At 40.6% G+C, this 20,555-nt stretch overlaps 1 protein-coding gene across 1 annotated transcript in view; it reads right to left on the bottom strand.

Annotated features, from left to right (window-relative positions):
- LRP2 (LDL receptor related protein 2) overlaps positions 1–20,555 on the bottom strand; it is a 342,454-nt gene that overhangs the window by 185,050 nt on the left and 136,849 nt on the right. Inside the window, exons 22-26 of the mRNA XM_085645360.1 lie at positions 16,925–17,164; positions 8,323–8,442; positions 8,124–8,240; positions 5,425–5,802; positions 1,659–1,907 (exon numbers count right to left, since the gene is read on the bottom strand). Coding sequence (XP_085501486.1) covers positions 1,659–1,907; positions 5,425–5,802; positions 8,124–8,240; positions 8,323–8,442; positions 16,925–17,164 — 1,104 coding nt within the window. The remainder of the gene's footprint in view (positions 1–1,658; positions 1,908–5,424; positions 5,803–8,123; positions 8,241–8,322; positions 8,443–16,924; positions 17,165–20,555) is intronic.

The raw sequence follows: 20,555 nt of genomic DNA, 5'->3' as shown, positions 1-20,555 counted from the left end.
ATTAGAAAAACTCCATTTACTACCCACAGGCCCAAATTTCAGAGTTTTACCTGACTCTACAGGTGCCTATAAAAATATACACACCTATACTAAAAACCAAAACCGCCACTAGAAGCAGTTATCTATGACTTTGGAAAAAGATTTTAGTTTTAACATTCTGTCCCTAAACAATACAATTCCTTTCCGTATCTGCTTTTACTTAGAACGACATCTAACTACTATCTTGTAAAGAACTAGCACATTCATCTAAAAGTATTTTATTGTGAATTATAAAATGATACAAATTTAAGGTCAGAATTTGTCAAATCCAATGGGATTCAATTTCTTTAACATTTGCTATTTCCGTCTCCAAACAAAATTAAACTGTTCATAGTTAATGTTAAATACATCCTTGGAAAACAGTGAGATGTTGAACTTCACCAAATATGTCTTGTACCCAGAACATGAACAAAAGAATCAATGAAACACAACACATAAGGAATAGACTGGTCAGGCCCCAAAAGGCTTTGCAGCATATCATAAGCTTATTACACGATCTTTAATTCCGAGTTCCTTATTTTTACCTCCTGAGTCCTGTCCTGACAGATTAAATACATTTTGGATAGTTCTACAATAGAGGGGTGACATCAAAATAAACCAGACTTCCCATTTGTGAATAGGCGAGAAATGGAACCCATGGATACATTCCGAAATGATTCCACCACAGAACTGTCAATTAAAATAATGGATCCTCAAAAAGAAGGTGTGCACTAAGGTACAATCTCTAACTGTTAGATTTATTAATCTTCAAAAGTCTACCAATCGCAAATCTGTCTTTCCAGTGAGTGCCCCGCTGTCTCTGGCATTTTCAAGTAGTTTACCTATGGGCCGTCTCGTCCTAATATCCTTCTAGTTGAGGACAGGATTTTGAGAAACAGCTTTTCAGCAAACAAGATCCAATTACCTCTATGTTTTCTAACTGTGGGTGTATGCACCTCAAGACCTCTCAAATTATTTTTAATATATATACTTCCTCACGGTACAAGTAGATCTCCTGCAAAAGCACAATGACAGCCTACCTAAAGTTAAAAAAAATTATAATTATTCAGCGTGTGCTTCCAGAGCTCTTCCAGTCCTACACGGTTCTTGCGCGGGGACCGGCATCGCCGATGCTTTGTAACAGTTGAACCCTCTGCTGTACCGGAAGCGAACTCATATCGTTAGTCCCCTGGCCCATATGTGCCCACTGTATGGCGTGGTACCAGTACACTGTGGTCAGAATATTGTCTTACATAAATGTCATGCCCGAAATATTGTTTACAAAACATCACCCAGTTGGCGTTAATAATAGAAAATCTACACCCGATGGGATGTTTTTCTATATAAAATTTAGGACACAATATTTATGTCAAACGATATTTTTGATTATGGTATTTTGACCTACAACACAAGCATGCAGGTTTCTGTTTCAACAGGAGTTATTATACTACCTGACTGGCAACAATATATGTAAAGCTCTTTAATACCCACTCAATTTTCAGACAAAAGGATATATGTACAAGGCGATTGCGCCACCAGAACGTCACTTTTGCCAACGTTCAGTTGGCACAATGCTCTGCTCCACATTTACAACTGATCCACATCAGATAAAAACAACATTGTCTTTGAGGGTTTCTCACCTGCAGTTTTACAAGTTCTCCCGTTGGGTTCCAGTATGTAGCCATCTTCACAGTAGCACCTGTAGGAACCTCGTTCATTGAAGCAGCGTTGGCTGCAGGTACCAGGAGGCTGGCATTCGTCAATGTCTTCACAGGTCTTCGAATCATTGGTGAGCTGGTACCCAACAGGGCAGGAACACTGTGCCCCAAAAGGGCCCTGGATGCAGGTATGAGTGCAGCCAGCATTGTTGTCAGAGCAGCTTTCTTCATCTGGTGCGGAATGAGATACCACAATTACTTCTCAGTACAGAATGCTCCTATTGATGTTTTCTCTTTATTATAAATTTACTACTTCATTGTCCGTTTTCAGACTCAAGATTTTTCATTTGTGCAAAAAGTTGCAAGTGGAGCAGTTTAATAATTTCAGCTCAGAAGTTGAAGCTGTTTCTAGGTGCTGGCCTTTCAAGTGTCTCTCTTTAAAGAAACAAAATTGAAAAATGTATGCAAGATATTTCAAAATTTTTTGTTTTTTCGGATCATACCTGACCAAAAACAATGTATTTATTTAGAACAACAAGTGGTCGTGTTAATACATATTTATTGTTATTAACGTATCTAGCTCTGAGGTCATCTAAGCACTTCTAAAAATGTAAGGGGACAAAGGCACCATGGAATGTAATACATAGCGAGTGTGATTTGAATATTGGGTTTTATGTTGAAAGCACTAAATAAGTTTATGTGGTTTTAATGATCCATGTATCGTTGTGCCAGATAAGTACACATTGAAGCAAATCACACAAAAATGAGCTTGTGGCAGGTGCTTCAGAGTTCGGAGCCATGATTGGTCCCGCATGTAAAGCAGCACTAAGAAGAAAAGGGTACAGACAAGAGCTTATGCACTTATGCACCACAAAGAAGTGTTCAGGCATTTGTGTTGCACAAAAAGGAGCCCATTGTTCACAAGCGCCACATGAGAGAGGCTCCTGGGACATTGAGCACTTCATATAGCAGTATTCAGGGAAGGTTGATGGACCAAAAGTTACCCACCATGTTTTTGTGGGAGATTGCTGTAAAAAAAGGAACTATTTAACAAAAGTTTTTCAGGAAGAAGTGTCTACATGGCTGGATTTTAGAGTATACCCTATAGACAGGTTGTACACAGTCACATATAGAAGAGAATTCTAGAGAGAGACACCCATGGAAGGTTGCTCCACAATGGGGTAAAAATATAAGGGTGCTTCACAGAGTGAAGTCAATGGATGAGCAATTTGCAGAGACAGAATAGACAGAATGCCCTTCAGAAAGAGTCAATGGGAGAGTGCTGTACAAGCAGGACCTGCTGGCGACCACTCTGCAGAGAGTACTCTATAGAAAGGTTATTCATAGAGGGGAGCCCAGGGGTGAACAACAGAAAGAGGCCTATTAGCTCTGGAGCATATAAAGGGGCCTGTGGTCACATGTACCACAGTGAGATGGCCTGAAATTAAGACCTACCCACAAATAAATACAAAACAGCCCACTCTTGGAATACCCTCTCTTGATATCACTTTGAAAAGCGATTTAGTGTGATGCACTAATGAAGCATGCTAAAAAATAAATGAAAAATTAATTGATGTTAGATTGAAGGCCATGAGAGGTATACTTAACGCTGTAGTATTCCCTACAATTGGTAGAATCCTTTGACGTTTCCGCACTCCAACAACCTTGTAGTTTGTAGGGCGATATGGAAACCACAAGGTTCCTACAACTCGAGCCTCAGCTAGCTCCACCAGGGTAAACACCTTCCCCTCGTGACATATAAGCCACAGGGCTGCCAGGTAATAGCGACCTCTAGCCAGATCATAGTGGCATCTGCATCGCCATATTTAGGGGTACCATGACTAGACTACTCTGTAACTATGCTAAATAAACAATAATCTGTGTATTCATGCAACTGTATAGACAACCAGGGTGTTGGCATGTATTATCTTTTATGTGATATACTGTAAGCTTTTAATGAATAGATTTATCACTGATAGGTTTTAGAAAGTGATACTCCTTATTATCAAGTAAGCCCTGTAAATCCTGTTTTTTGTGAGTGAACAAGTAAGATGTGTGTGTGCATGTTTTTCCTATGTCAGGGTTCTTGTGTATTGTTATAGGCCATAGTGAGAACTCTATGTGTTATGTAAGAATTCAGCAAGCTCCAGGGTATGATGTCCAGAGATGTCAATATGAAACTGGCTTTTCTCAGCAATGATAAGGAACTGAACAATCAGATTCTACAGGAAAATTGCACAGTGGGTTAGTGAATATGTTAAAAAATGATAGTGGATAGGGTACAGCCTATTTATATTGTAAATCTTCGATATAGTAACTACAAAACAAGAAGTCGAAAAAGTAAACATGCACAGTAGCAGCACAATCCCAAAGACTACATAGCCATCTAATAAATTACAAAGGAGTGAATCCAAGCTAAACTAGTTAGCAAGCAGTAGTCTATGTGAGACAGTCTACTTTTACATGCACACATACTTTTCACCAGTGTACAATACCTGGTTTGAGTTCATCTGAAAATAGGCATTGATTAAAAAGAGGAAAGAAAGAAAAGAGTTATAATTAAGTGAAATCAATCAGTAGCGTAATCAAAACAATCAGAAAATCCCCACCACCTTGATTTGTTTCTTGGATTGTGTGATTATTGTCAGAAAAGGACTAGAGTTAAGAAAACACAAACAGAGAAGCATTTGGGAGCATATTAGCAAGGGCAATATCGCCGCTTTAGCGGCACTTTTTGCCGCTAAAGTGGTGATATTTCTATTGCCCTATTAGCAAGCTGTCGCTAACAGCAGTTAGCGACAGCTTTTAGGCGATAGCGACCGGTTTGGGGCCCGCTTTGCATGTCAGCGATATTTATCGCTAACGACATGCAAACTGGGCGTACCCAAACTGTTAGCGACTGAAAGCAGTCGCTAACACAGCTATCTCCTATTAGCAAGGCAGGTGTAGCGATAAAAAAAATCGCGCTAAGCTCGATTATCGCTATAACCTAACGCCTGCTAAAAACATGACTTACCTGTTTATCCAATGGGAGGTGGATCTTCAGGTTAAGTCCCCATTGGCGTTAATGCGTGAATATCGCTGGATTTCCAGCGATATTCACGCATTTCGCCGCAATCGCTGGATATTTTAGCACAATGGAGAAAAACGTTGATAATTGCATGTTTTCACCGCTAAAATATCCAGCGATAGGCAGCGATAACAATGAACGCACTAAGCTCGTTTTGCGATAAATATCGCAACTTCTTGCTAATATGCCCCTACGTGATATTGCCACATCATGATCGTAACTCAAAGTATACAAAATAACATTGAAACAAATAAATAATGAAAATAGATAGATTTCCATATCATTTACTGCGGCATGCATATACACCTAAAAACAACAAAACTCCAGAAAGGACTTCTCTAAATTTAAAACATTATTAATAGGACTCATCAAAAGACTACCATAACCCTAGTATCAATAGTATTGATGTGATCTCAGGTTGACACATATATAATTGCATAAAATACTACTGTTTGTGCAAAAACTATTGTCGAATGAGAATAGATCAGCATTTTAAACTGAGCTGGATTTGAAGAAGTGATGCAGAGAACTAACACCCACAAGAAAAGCATCTATAATTCGGACAAGTCTGCATAGAGATATGTAGGACATTTTGTAGAAAGTAATGACATTTGTTTTCCGGTTACTAGATATCAAGTGTCAACCATGTTGCCACTAACATGTGAATGAATTACTTACTGCATAGTGGAGACTCATCAGCTCCGTTCGAACAGTCAGGGGTGTTATCACACACTTTACTCAGGGGCAAACACACGTTTTGACCAGGGCACTGCCACTGCCAGCTGGGACAGCGGAACGGTGGGGCCGGGCAATCTCTCTCATCACTCATGTCCCTGCAGTCATTGTCACCATCGCAGATCCATGATCGAAATATACAGTTGCCATTATCACAACGGAAGCGGGTGGCTGGGCAGGTCCTGCTAGGACAGGTATGATGCTCATCAGATCCATCAATGCAGTCAGGGTGGCCATCACATTCCCAGATGGCAGGGATACAAGCACCATCAGATTGGCACTGGAGCTCATTGTGGTGGCACATTCCTGGAGGTCTGGTGGCTAGAACGAAAGGGTTCAGTTTCATTGAAAATGTATATTTAGAATTTTTCAATTCACAATTAAAATCACAATTGTATTGATAAAAACTACAAGAAGGGTTAATTCAATTTCAAGTAGGAGCTTGAGGACTTACTGTGTGTACCTAAAGCCACAATTTGTCAACTTTGGCTAAACTTTTGAAACAAGATACGAATATGGATATATTGTTGATCTTCTGTCATTTGTTGTTCAGTACAAGTTGGATTTACTTCAAAATATGTCTAGAGGATTTAGGATTTCTTTAAATGTATTTCAAATTAATTTTTTTAAAAATTTAAAATTCAAGAAGCCATTTTGGGAAGGCCAGATATGTTAATGTGTACAAGAAATGGGCAGATATCAGAAAGGAATAGAAAGTGCTCACATATAGTAATATTACTTTCTGCCTCTTGCCTTTGTGTTTTTTAAAATCTGGCAGTATAAAGTTTATAAGAATCCTTACAACTACACATGGACTGAGATACATTAATGATTACAATACTATGTAAAACATTAATAAATATAGCGTTCCTGCTTACTTTTTTCAAAAGGTGTCAGTGCGTAAGATCTAAAGGTTTTCCAATGAATTGTGAGTAATTTGGAGTACATAATAGCTACCCTTATGGTCCTGCAATTAGCAAAAACAAATGCCGACTTTAATTATTTTTTGTCCTCAAGTCCAATAGTCCAGGACATAGAACAATAATCTGTTCAATAGACCCCTCCTTCTAATCACAGACACTACATGTCTTCGAAGTCAAGCAGTTTGTATTTGATGAGCCTTTTTTATTTGTAACCCTATAATTTAATAACATAGTACAATGTGCAATCTAGACCAGCTCTGTCACTTTGACCACTTTAACAAAATAAATGTTGGCAGCCCACAGTTCAGTTTAGTATCGCCATCAACAGGGTACCTAAGGCTCAGTTTTTGGGAAGTGCACTTGCAAACAAAATTCGCCCTAATGAACAAATGGGAGAAAAGTAGCATAACTCAGTGGTGTAGAAATGGCTCAGTTGGCAAATGTGCACTTAAATAGGAAATATCACTGGAAAAACTTCAGACATGGCACCACTGCAATACTCAAGTACTGAACAGAGCCCCAGCAGTCCCCTCTGCTTTAGCAAACAGGGGGTACGCCAACAAAGGCAGAAAAAGGGCTTACATAACAAATCTGATGAGATAGAAAAACTCAGCATATAGTCTTTAGTTTACTTGTTTGCACTATGTGTTGTACGGAGCTGAAATTAATAAGATATTACATTGTCTTTTGGCGCTTTATGCTAGGAAGTTGTTCTTGGTTAGCTTTCTTGCACTAAAACTAACAATAACAGACAGTTCTCCTAAATACCTTATTCACTATATATTTCAAATATGAAGCTACTGTTTTGAGTGCTATTTTATTGTCCTACTAACTGGCAAAAGTGCTGATAATTCAAGAATTCCATGGTTCAGGAAGTGCAGACCATGTTTTAACATGCATTTGCAATGCAATAGGTCTCCCATTTGCGAGCGTTTAAGCTATTGGCATTGTAAATGACAATGCCTTTTATTTATTTGCTAAGTAACACATAAATAAAAGGCATTGTCATTTACAATGCCAATAGCTCAAACTCTTCTAAATGCAAGACGTATTCAAAGATGCGGCCGCCATTGTCCCGGCTGCTCGGAAATTAAAAGCACGCATGTCGCACTGAATGTTGCAGGAAAGCATGTCGTGCCTGCAGTACGAGAAACGCATTAAAGAAAATAGTGCTTAAAGACATAAAACAACCAAAGTAAAAGGCCGGTCTTCATGGGAGATTACAAATGAAGACAAAGCTGTACTAAGAAGGGACTAACAAGCCAATTAACAAATCAGAAGCCAGCATTTACGAAGGACAATGTCACAAGCCAATGGCAAATATGGCCGGAGAGTGGGCGGTGCTAGAATTCAATACTCCAATACAGCATGACGCAGAGCAGCGCAGGCGCTGCCCAGGCTCGACCTAAAAATTAGAGAAGTTTACGTTCTCCTAATTGTTAGATATTAACTGCTGCACCTAATTCAGTTTCAGTTTATCAATGGTTACATAAGTTACAATGGCTTAATTACCACTGTGGTTTTAGCTCAACTGCACATCATGCGTTGTAACAGCTCATCCACAGCACACAAATAAAGGGTTGTACTTTACATCTCACACCCGAGAATTCCAGCCATAGAACTCATTCTAAATGAATATAATCCAAGCAACTGTGTATTTTTACATGCATGTCTTAGTGTTTTGATCACATTTTATATTGTTATATATATCGTACTTACGGCAACCAGTCTCATCTGAGTGATCATTGCAGTCAAACACTCCATCGCACCGGTAATAGTTGTTCACACACTGATCTCCACTTGCACATTTAAACTGAGTGCCAGTGCAGTTATAGCCTGAAACAGAGGGCCACAGGGTTAGTCTTCATTGAAAAATAAGATAATTTAGCTAGTATTGAAAGAATATGAAGACACATACGGCATCCATTTTCATCAGCTCCATCCACACAATCTCTGTCCCCATCACAGACGTATGATGGATCAATGCAGCGATGGTCGGGGCACTGGAACTGACCTGGTTGGCACGTCCCTGAAAAATCTAACAAAAACACCCAAAAGCACAACATTAATTTAAATTTTGTCTTTGGTTTTGGGGTGGGTCATATTAGCCACCCAAACCCAGAAAATAAAAGTAGACAATGTTACAGTTAGGTGAAAACGTCAGTTAAAACATACTGTTTCAAACTAACAAAACTACTGAAGTTCACCAGTTCATTATCTCAAGTAACTATAACTCACACCAGCGTAATGCACAATGTTGTCATCAATGATGTCATTTCTTGTGTTACAGTGATGTTATCAATGGGGTCATTCATAGTCGATGTCATGCGTGATGTAATATGTGAGACCATAATCAGTGCTTGGGGAGGTCATGGAGTGGGGTTGGCTGTAGGACCTGGCCTCTGACATTCTGCATCCTGGCATTCCACAGCACACATAGAAAGAAGAAAATGCCTCAGGGGATTGATTTTGTGCAGGAAGGTGTCCCTTTATGAACAAAAAGGATCCTGCTTACAACGCAGGCAACCTTACACTGTGGTGAAGGGTGCCTGCGCTGGCACTATGCAGCATATTGTGTGCAAACATTAGGGAAAGACAGGAGTTCGCCATATTATGCTAAATACAGTGCATTCCTGCCCTTTTCACACAGTGCAGCGCAGCAAGGTGATTTGCTGCATGACTTGTAGGTAAATATGTCCCATTATGCTTAAATTGCAGGAATTGAATAGCAGATCGTGGAATTATTCAGCTATAGTTCTAATACTCTCCGTAACAGGGCTCAGGAGTGGGGTAGTAAACCAAATGAAGCTTCATAATAGAAACCTACGTTGCAGTATGATTTTAGCAAAAGAGAGGGGAAACATACAAAAATAATATTCTAAAATTAGCATTCTCCTACTTCTCCAATTGAGCTTTATTCCAACTTATCTCCACAATATTGTAGTAGTTGATGTTCTTTATACAATATTTTGGCAGGATTATGTTTAGAAATTGATATTATAGTAGAACACTGATATGCCCCTATGCAAATCCAGCATCAACTATTATATATAATCAGATATTGATAGCTAGAACTTGAAACTGGTGGGATTTTCAAACTGAGGGGCTCTCCATCTGCCATGAAAAAACATTGGATTATGGATGGTCCATAACACATGGATTAAGATACACCTATCACTTGATATTAGAGACTGCCCAATTACGTTGGTTTCTATGCTTTACGAACTGTTGATCAAGGTCTTATGTAATGTCTAACTTTGGGAATATGCTAAATTAAAATAGATGCAAAGAAAGAAGTTGGAGTTTGGCTGACTTCTGCAAGGTATACACTACGATGAATATTCATTAGAAAGCAATGGTACCACCAGGACTTCATGCACGACACATTAGAATTACTAAAGACACTGTGCAATAATAACTTTGATGACTTCAGTGGCCATGACACAGTTCAAGGTAAACAAATCTCACCTCATTGCGGATGAATCGGTAATGGCATATGCCTTGCACTCATAAACAGCACCCTGCTAAGCAACCCTGTTACTCTAGTAGGCCATTGAGAAAAAAACATGCAAGCATCGTTCAGACAACAGAGAAAGATACTAAGTGCCTATAAAATGCCCTTATTGTTCCGTTTTGTGCACCCGCCTTCATAGGCTTTGATTGATTCTCCAGAACCCCGTGTGGACCTTATAAGTCACTCGTCAGGCATCTAGCAATAGAGGTTGCTGGCTGGTTCCTTACTTTCCAAATGCTTTATTTTGATTTGCTGCCAGGTGAACTGCATGCAAAGTTGGAATTGCGTCAAACAAATTATGGTCTTGTTAAAATATTAGGAGACAAAGAAACATTGTACTGAGTAAAATTTGAAAAACTTGAATCCACCTAAGCTGCCAACTGTCCCTCATCAGAATGGACAATGACTCATTTGCGATCCAAAAATGACCTGCTTCATTCAAGGTCTTGCTTTGTACCTTTCAAAGTCCATTTCACCCCTCACATTATATTGGGAGGGTTCGAGCATGTCAGTCACGAGGCATTCACATGGCCTCTGTTTGAACTTTGTAAACATGGAAACTCTGAATTAGCTATTTGCATGATACAGTTACAGTTTAGGTTATTCTCAGCTGTCATCACTGGAATACCAGCAAACCCCCCACCACCAAATCTACAAAAAGAAGGCAGTGAGCCCTCTCCTATTAAGTACACTAATTGAGAAATCAGAACAACCCTCCATTGATCCTGTCTTTGCATTCAGTAAACTGTGCCATTAAAGAAAGTGCATTTTAAAACCATCTAATGCCCCAAATGTGCCCAACAGACTCCTCTCCTAAGAAACTGAAAAAATTGTTACGATTTTGCTATTTGTATTTCTATAGGGATATTCCACAAGTAAACGAGAACATTTCCACTGTCCTTAAAGTATAGGCTAATGTGGGGAGTACAGCTGTGGAACCCTCCTGGAATGCTTTTTTTAGGCCACTGGAGGAGGGAGTCTCATTCAGTGGAGGGCAGGGCTTGGACACAAAGTAGGTTGAACATACAGCTGCAGTACATGTCTGAGACACACACCAAGCGCCGGACCATCATGAGGTGCTAAAGTACCCAACGAGCGTGGGCGCCTTCCACTAGTGCACAGCTAGACTTCATGGGGAAACAGTCTTTGCAACAATGCCTTTACCATACAATGCCTTTACCACACATGCCTTTACCAAGCAGGTATTTGTGCCACAGATGGTATGTAATGGTAAGATAAGTGACAACCAGAAGAAGGAAGGGGCAGAGGGGGCCCCAATATGGAAAATCTAAAAGAACTAGGAGGTGCAGGAAAAGGATGAGGGGTCAGAAAAACAAAGAGATCATGGGATTCACTCAAATGGATGAGTTAGTAATAAATCTCTTGTCAAAACAACTGGATGAGAAACATAAGAATCTCTTAAACAAAGCTCTGACATTTTGCACAAGTGTTGGGATGGATTTAGCAACTGCAAAGATCAACCTGTAAATATACTGTAGAAAATTGCAACTAAAGAAATATTTTGCAATTCAAGAAAATCAAAGGAAAAAACTGTTGCACCTCAGCTTTTATCAATTCTGGCAAGTGAAGATGTACTCCAATTAAGAGCGATCTATACCTTAGAAATTGGATCAGGAGGCTTGCAAGAAAAACATAACGAAGAAACGATTTCTGGTCTGGAATATTGTGTTGCAGCTGGCATTGAAACAGAGAGGTCAGTCACTAGTGGAGGCAAAACAAAATATCTAAATTTTGTCCGCAGCTACTAGCAGGAAATAAAGTGGTTGTTATTGTACTGGACTTATCCCGGTCTTTAAGATATGTCAAAACAGGTTGGGCAAGAAGAACTTTGTAAAGTAACATTGGATGTCAGGGGTGTACCGCTGATTTGCTTTAAAAAATTGCAGATTGGATATGATTTTAACCATGCACAGTCACATTTGAAAACATACATGTAACTGTCCAGGATTCGGAATAACTAAGTTCCCCAGAAAGATTCCATAAACAGGCATAGCCGTTTAGTCTCGATAAAAGTCCATCTGTAACGCAACTGGTGCTCTTGTAAAGCGCTCTGATACCTTCGGGTCGGGATCGCGCTATATGAATGTCCAAAATGAAAAATAGGGACTGGATGAGTAGATCACGGGACACAGACGTTTAGACAAGTTAAGAGCAACGAGGGGTATGTGCTGCACTGCAGTGCATATCCCTTGGTGCCGTTACATAAGTATGTAAGGGCGCCAAGGGGTATCCACTCCAGTGCGTACTTCTCAGTGCCCTTGCATACTTATCTAAGGGCATCGAGGGGTATGCACTGCACTAGTTTAAGCAGGGCCAGAAGAGGGAGCAGTCCCTCTATGTTTAAATCACTTCAGATTAAGGTTTAATCTGCAGTGGTTTTTAAACATAGAGGGACTGCTCCCTCTTCTAGACCTGTTCAAAAACCAATTACAATGCAGAATAATTCCCCAGGCTCAGCAGCAGAATTCATTAGTAATTGCGTGTTACATGAGTAACACAGTATTACTAAATTCTTCTTATTCCACCGGCAGAATAAAAAATACTGCCCACCCCTAATTATAACAGGTGAACTGAATTTTATTGTTTTTTTCATTTGAAACAATATGTTTTAACAGACATTTTCACCTAACTATAATGAACCTTTAACCTTTATTTTTAAAATACCTAACTATAACTGTCACTTTAACCTTTGCTTTTTCATGAATCTCCATGTTTTTTAACAGAAGGTAAGCTGTCCATTGCTATGCATGCATGTCATGAGATTGGGCACAGGGCCTGGTGGGTGGCAAGGCCCTGCGCCAACTAAGCCCCCTCCCGGGCGCATTACTTGCTGTATCATGTAACAATTTAAAGGTGTCATTTTAAGTAAAGCAGTCCTACTGGCTTTGCAACATGCTCAAAAACAAAATAATAATCAAAGGGTCAGTACATTGACATATAAAGTAGAACTATTGGCTGTGTAACAAAATTACTAATAATGAGAATCAAATGTATATTCAGTGTGCTTGGGATACAAAGTTATCAATAAAGCCCTTTTAAAAAAAACATTAACGTGTGTTTGAGCCTTTTTCAAAAACTTTTTTCAGCCCAAAAAGTGTAATCATTAAACCAACCAGTAGGGTGCTCCTTGCTGGAACGGTAAATAATAAATGGGTGGCTTCTGGTGCATATTTATTATTTCTTTATTTTTTAAATATAATTTTTGGTGTCCTGGTGCCCACTTGGGACACCCATACATTTTATTTTCATTAGGGGCGGTGGGGAGAGCCTCAGAGCCGCCTTAGCCCCTGATGGCTCCACTAATGAGAGCCAGTCACTTTTTTCCCCAACTTTTGGTGAAGGCTGGGGGAGTGGAGGCACCAGAGCCCCAGGGGCCCCTGCCGGCTCCCAGGCCAGCACTCAGATTGGTGCTTGCAGGAGCCGGCTCACTAACTTTGCTCTCCCCAGGCTCCCACCAGGCGAGAGCAATGTTGTGTTTTTTGCCCAGGAGAGTGCGGGCATTATATGCCCACACTGTTCTGGGCAGAAAACCGCAGTGTCGTTGGGACACTGCTTAGATACGGCCTCAGGGGATGAGGTCCCCCGGGCTAATCTACAGCGCGGGAGGGAAGCCTCATGCCCCCCTTTTTTTTTTTTTTTACATATCAGCCCTAGTGGGTGGGATCCCCGGGGCCTGGTTGAGGCTCAGGGAGAGGGATTGTGCAACCCTTCCTTCCCTATATTATGAAGGTAGCAGCCCGGGAGATGGGGTTCCAGAGGCTTTACAAAGGCTTGGGGAGGAGGGCCGCACAGCCTTATTTTTAACATTTATTTCCAGGACAGGGGACTCAGGCCCTGAGTCCTAATATGGCTGTCCCCATATCTTTGTTGATGTGGTGGCAACCAATCGCATCTTATCTAGAGATCTGTTGGCTCTGCACATCCTCCGCAGCGTGAAATATCTATTTTTTTTTTAGCTTTAATTTCTCAACAACTAATGAATGTATTTACACCAAATCATAAAAGGCACACTTTCTGGTCCAAATTGGTGCAATTCCATTCAGCCGATTTAGCTGTAGCTGTGTCTGATTTTCTGTGGTAAAACTAATGCGGAAAATTAATTTTGAGACTCCCCTTTTTCTCAGCCCCCGCTTGATGATTCACCCCAACACTTTTCAGGAAGGAGCTAAGATGGAAAAACATTTTTTTTTAAAGTTTTGTGAAAATTCGTCAAACAGCACCAAAGCAAACCACAAAATGATTTTCCTATATATTTATGTGTGTCTGTATAAATATACATATATATGTGTGTGTGTGTGTGTGTGGGTTATTACCTTATTATATTTACCATGCTTGTTAAAGCCATGCATGGTAATAGCATCTGCATGGCATAGGCACGCGGTGTAATGGCCGCGTGGAAAAGGCATGCATGGAAGGTGGATATACAACAGGAACTTATACCGCGTAAAGTAGTCCCCGAATGCAGGACTCAGTTTACATTACAAGGCAGTCGTCTGCTGACTATCCAGGATGCAAGGAACACAGCCCTGCGCTACGTGAAGTCTACTGATGTAGTTTGTAGTCTTCACTGAGTTATATGTTTGGCCTTGGTGAGTGTAGATTAAATCTACCTTAGTTTTAAAGGCTTAAATATTGTTCAGAATTGTGACTTATGTGTACATTAAAATAGGCACTATTTTAAACTAATTACACATAAAATAGAAAGAGACGGGAAAAAGAAGGCTTGCGTATTTCCAAAAGGACACATGCTGAATCATATTAAAAGTCCTACGACAGAATAAGAGATACAAACATGTAATCTAAGTCTAGCTATTGTAACAATCCTAGGAATGAGTCCACTAGTTCAGACTGTTTCCAAGGCCAGCTCCATCAACCAGAAGCCAAGGACACCTCATTCAAACTGAAGGAATATCTCAAGCAATATTAAATGGGAGATTCCATTTGCCTCCACAGAGCTGTTTACTTTATTTAAAACGTTTCTTAATATTGTATAAGTAAAAGCCTAAATTAGGCCAAATTCTCAATAAAAACTGAAAACTGAATAGCAGAGCTTTTGATTATGTTATATCTCATGTCTGGTTAAACCCATCTTCCCCTACATCTTCGAGCACAGAGTGTTCTACTTCCAGCAGAAATAATGTTTCACAATAACTTCTTCTTCAGCTTGTGGTTATTAATTACTTCATACCCAACAGTGACAATTCCCAATTGGAATCTAGTGCATAGTTACTTACCGCCAGGCCTTAAGTGGGCCAGGCTCTCAGACCCGCAGTAATTAAAATGTCCCTAGCTGACACTGTATTCATGTCCTATACTGCAACAGCAAAAACACCTGATCTATTGTTTTTTAACAATGAATGTAAAAAAAACGTTTAGGCAAGTCATGTCTGTGATTTGATTTCCGTTTACATTTCACACGTTTTGCTTCCTATTGCATTCCCCAACAGTGTTTGCTATTTCCAGGCTATTGTGTTTCTGTATATTTTTTTCGTTCAGAATATTTCACTTATGTAGCACATACAGGCTCGGACTGGGAATCCAAAGCAGTCCAGGCAATTTTGCCGGACCTGCCTCGAACAGGGGCGTAACACAGGCCCCCGCAGCCCCCGCGGTGCGGGGGGCCCCAAGCTGGTACTGGGGGGGGGGGCCCTCAGCACAGCACTCTTGTCGGAGAGCTCTTGATTGAGCTCGGAGGGGGCCCCTTCACGTTCCTTGCAAGGAGGCCCCCTCAATTTCAGCGACGGCCCGTATAGGGCGTGTTACCGGGGCGGTGACGTGGGGCAGAGGAGGGGCAGAGGAGGGGTTTCGTTGCGCGCGCAGCATCGCCAAATGCGATGCAGCGCGCGCAACAAAATTAGTTTTCTTTATTTTTTTCTTAACTTACCTGCAATCGGCCGTATGCCGCATTTTGCAACCCCCCACCCTGCCCCTCCTCTGCCCCACGTCACCGCCCCGGTAACACGCCCTATACGGGCCATCGCTGCTCAATTTTCGTTACGCCAGTGGCCTCGAAGGAGGGGAGGGGGCGGTGGAAGTGGAAGCACTTCTGCTTTTCTTACTGGGGGCCAATACCGCAGCCCACTGCAAAACCGGCCCCAGTAACAAAACCGTCCGCACCTGTGCAAAACTGTCCCCCACCCTCTCAGGGAATCGCCTGATGCCCGCTACGGCCAATCCGGTCCTGAGCACAAACTTTGAACTGAGTCACCTCCATGTATTCATAACGGGCCACTGAGCGCACTCTGGAGTTGAGACTAAAGACAAGGCGAGCTTCTCACAATGGGTCAGGAAGGTATTCAGAATACATGATCATCCAAATACTTGGCCTCTCAGCAGAGCGCACAAAGTAGTGGTCACGTATTTCAGGTGCAATTGTGATTCTTTGCAGGTGTGAATGAAGAACATAGCTGTAAATATTTGGCAGAAGTAAAGGAAAATATAGTGCAGGTGAGTGAGGGCGTTGTATGTTTGGGGGTGGTGATGTGAAGGAGATGACAGGAAGTGCATTCAGGATAGAATGATGAGAGGGTGATGAAGAGGAAAGATGAGGCGTGTGATATGTAGATGGAGGAAATGTGGAGAGAAAAAGGGCGCATATGTGTAACACTGAGTGAGCATGAACGAAGTGATTGAGACACTGAAGACCACCATCTCATCCACAGGCCTCAGTCATGTTAAATTCACAGTCTCACAATATCAGAATTTAAACATATTCAATACTAATTATTTAAAACAAAATCATTGTTGTTACTCATTCATCTTAAACAGCTAACAACAATCGACAAAGCCAATAGTCCTGGCTAGTTTTAGGAGTATGTCAGCTGCTGCGTTATATATCTGAAAACAATAACAGAAAGCTCAGAGAGGCACCAAAATAGTGGTAGGGTGGCTCACTATGGGAATCACGGAAATATTATTTGTGTTTAAGCCACGCCCCTTTTAGAGAAGCCCCTACTTTTTTAACCCCAATTAGAGCCCTGCTTACCACAGCCTACTTCATCCGATCCATCGCCGCAGTCGTTGTCTGTGTCGCATTGCCAATTGCGAGGGATGCACCTGTTGTTGGCACATGTGAACATGCTAGCAGAGCAGCTTGAGGGACCTTGAGTGGGACAATTCCGCTCGTCACTGCCATCCGTGCAGTCATTGTGTTGATCACAGCGCCAGCGCAATGGGATGCACCGCCCATTGCCGCATGTAAATGCCATAACAGAGCAAGTGTTGTCTGAAATGTAATAAAACAAGAAGCCATGTGTTACTGGAAGGTAAAGTGTCATTGGAGGTATGAATGGGCATATCGACAGACGTCTATGCACTATACTGATTATATTGAGAAAGATATTAATAGTTATGCTGGTTCTATGTCAGAATATCATTAGCAGAAGTATAGTGAGGCAGAAATAAATACCAAATACGTTAACAAAAATAGTGTCTCAAACTGTATTGATTTTATTTTATTAAATCTAAAAGTGCGATATTTTTGTAAACAATGCTTCTGTCAGATGTTATTTTGGTGAGGATTCTGTACCATGCTAATTTATACGGCACGCAATGATCCCTCCAAAGTGTGAAGCCTGTCTACTAGTAATGACCAACCACTTCAACCCTGGAAGTATGAAAGTATGAATCAGTGCAGAGGGGATCAGAGTCTGTCACACAAAGAAGCTGAAGAGACAACTGCTTCCCTTAATGCCCCCTCAAACTCGAAAAACGAAATTGTCTTTAGAAAACTGAACCAGCTGGTCGAAGCTCAGCTCTTTGCTTCCAGCAGCGTGTTACCCATTCTCCTTCGAACCCTCAAGAAACATGTTCTTCAGTAACTCTCGTAGATTGATGTGCATGTGATCAAGGAAGGTGCTAAGTTAAGAGCATTCTAGAGTTTCTTCTTGCACCTTCTTAGTTAGTTATATTCGGGAGAGAGGGCTTGTGTAGTGCAGACCCCTTTTTGAAGAAGCACCAGGCCCTTGCACCAGGTGGATGCAAAGATGAGGGTTAGAAGTCAGATAATAGTATCATATTGGTTAGACCAGAGTCAAGGCCTATGTGCTTGTGGTTTTAAGTCCATAACAGTTTTTTATGTTTCCTGTTGTCAGTGCACTCGATTGTTATAGAAAGTGGACTCTTGCGTGGAGAGTGATCTCCTAGAGTTCACAGATATATTGCTATGAGAAGTTAACCTGAGGCAGCTGGTAATCTTATCATGGTGAGTCGATCACTTCTTGCCATTGGGTCACATGGTCTAGCACTGTTAAGGGTGTCCAGTTTTTAGGTCTGGCATTCGAGACAGCTTTTCTGTCTCCCTAGACTAATATTTTCCAATTCATTCTTACAAAATAAACATATATAGAGGGACTTTTGTCCTGTGGGCTTCACACATTGGTCTGTTCAATTTCCATTCACATTTTGCTTCAATCCACCCCTGCATACTATATGGGTCCGCCCACTTTAGCCATTGGTTCTTTGCACTTTGAGTGACTGTACAAAGCCTGAGATCAATGTTCTAATGCACCTAAAATAGTTTCCTTCTCTTAAAAAACAAATCCTGTTCAAATAGTTTTTATTTTTTACATTTTGTATACTAACTTCAAACGCTGACTACTGATTTTGCCCGCACTAAGGTTGCCCAATTACATGGTCAATTGTGTTCTGTCTCCTTTTTAAAGTTGGTATTATAAAATGTTTTTGTGACATTCCAACATTGTGGCTGCCTGCAATTTCAGTGCTTGGTTATGCGTGGTTTGTTCTTGTCTCTTTCACAAATAATGCTAATAATAATAATTGGAACTATAATAAAATCCAAGGTGCCGCTGAAAGGATTGTTATTTGAAAACAAGTCTATAGGAAATGGCACATCAGTGATTTTTTTTAATTTTTAATTTTTTATCGTAGGCATATGGCAGCCATGTTTAAGGTATGGTTTTTTCTATGGAGTTTTATGGCATAAGCTTGCAATAAAACACTGCAAAAATGAACATTGCAGCAGTTTGCCAAGTCCAGACTTATGGGCTTTGCCAATGATTGTTCATATAGCTTTAGAGGGCCCCGTAGCAGGCTCTAACGGCATCCGGGAGGGCCTTTAACAAGGAAGGGGGCCTTTAATTAAGAATTAGTAAAGATGTACGCAGTAGCAAAGGTAGGCATGGGCTATAAGCAAGTACAATGGAGACATCTGCCACCTGGTTAGGTAGTAAAAAGTAAAAAATAGTTGGTGTTTTTATTGTCAGAGGAGACAAAATCAGTATGGGCGTGCGATAGCAACCGTTACGGAGGGACAAGATCTGCTTTTGGTTTGTCACCTTGATATGGCTGTGCAATAGTGTGAAGAATCCATAAGAGATGACCAGAATCCAATATTTTCAAGAGAGTGGTAACTGGAATGAAGGAAGACCATTTTAGAGTAACATTATCATGGTGGTGGATTGGTAAAACGATTCCTGAGCATGGATTACTGCTTGAAAATATATTTTGGCATTTTAGTAGTGTCTATTTGAGGGCAAGTATTACCAGGACACTAACTTTAAGATTCCGGGACCTTAGAATAAGAACACATCCAGTCATTGATGCCCTTGCCCTGAAGATGCACTTCGTCTTGTTGTAATAGCGTGAAACAAGTGTTGGTATCTCTTGTTTGACTGTTGTCTGTTATCAGGAAGTTTAAGGATATTGCATCGATCTGCACATTAAACAATTGATTTAAATTGAATTCTATCAATCGGTCTTTTGTGTGTGATGTTTGTATGTGCTGATATTGTCATATCTGTTTGTAAAAAATCAATTTTCGTAGTCCTTAGTGAAGTATCACTACATGAATGTCTAGATAGGATGATTAAATGAAGGGAATCAAAAATTTTATTTTTTACCAATAAATTTACTCAGTTCCAGTTAAAAGATTTTTGAGCCATATACTTCCCCCGAAATCTGTAGAACCCGCCTCGGGGTTCTACAATGGATTATAATACAATTGGGGTGCAGTGTGCCCCTCACAGCCATGGCTCACTGTTGCCAGGGCACCTGCTGCCCTAATTATAACTATGTCCCTGTAGGACTGCATTTGCATTGCAGATGCGCTTGGCCGACTATAACATTTGAACATTTTTATAAAGTCAGTGGTAACTGTTGAAGCTTTGTGTTCCATGAATACCACCCCGCCACTTCCTACCATGAGAGAGACACTCAGAAGCCTCAAATCAGCTTGTTTTGATAATGGATGTAAGCCACTTCAGCAAAAATGTTAAAAATGTTGAGAGCACACAAAACATGGAATAAAGGATAAAGATTGTTCTTCTGCATAACAAATTCTTTTAATTGCCTAGAACGCCCCTGACAGGTTTCACTCAAGGAACATAATCTAATTTGAAATGGACTGCACGTTTGACGCCACTCCGCTTGTCCCATCTATCGGAATACATGCCCTGGGTTCAATTTAATTTAATTTAATTTAAAGTATTAGATATTGCACAAACCATCTCCTGGATTTGGGGGAACTCACCATCGTCTTCTAGCTTTTTCCAACAATACATCTGACGAGTTGCCTAATAGATGTTGTTATACAACGGTCCAAGCAACGATGTAGTGACTTCTGGTAACTGCTGCCTTAAAATCTTATTTTTATTTAT

Source organism: Triturus cristatus, chromosome 3_1 (genome assembly GCF_964204655.1).
Source record: "Triturus cristatus chromosome 3_1, aTriCri1.1, whole genome shotgun sequence".
Classification (NCBI taxonomy): domain Eukaryota; kingdom Metazoa; phylum Chordata; class Amphibia; order Caudata; family Salamandridae; genus Triturus; species Triturus cristatus.
Note: the sequence above shows the minus strand (reverse complement) of the source record. Positions and strands in the feature narration are given on the sequence as shown.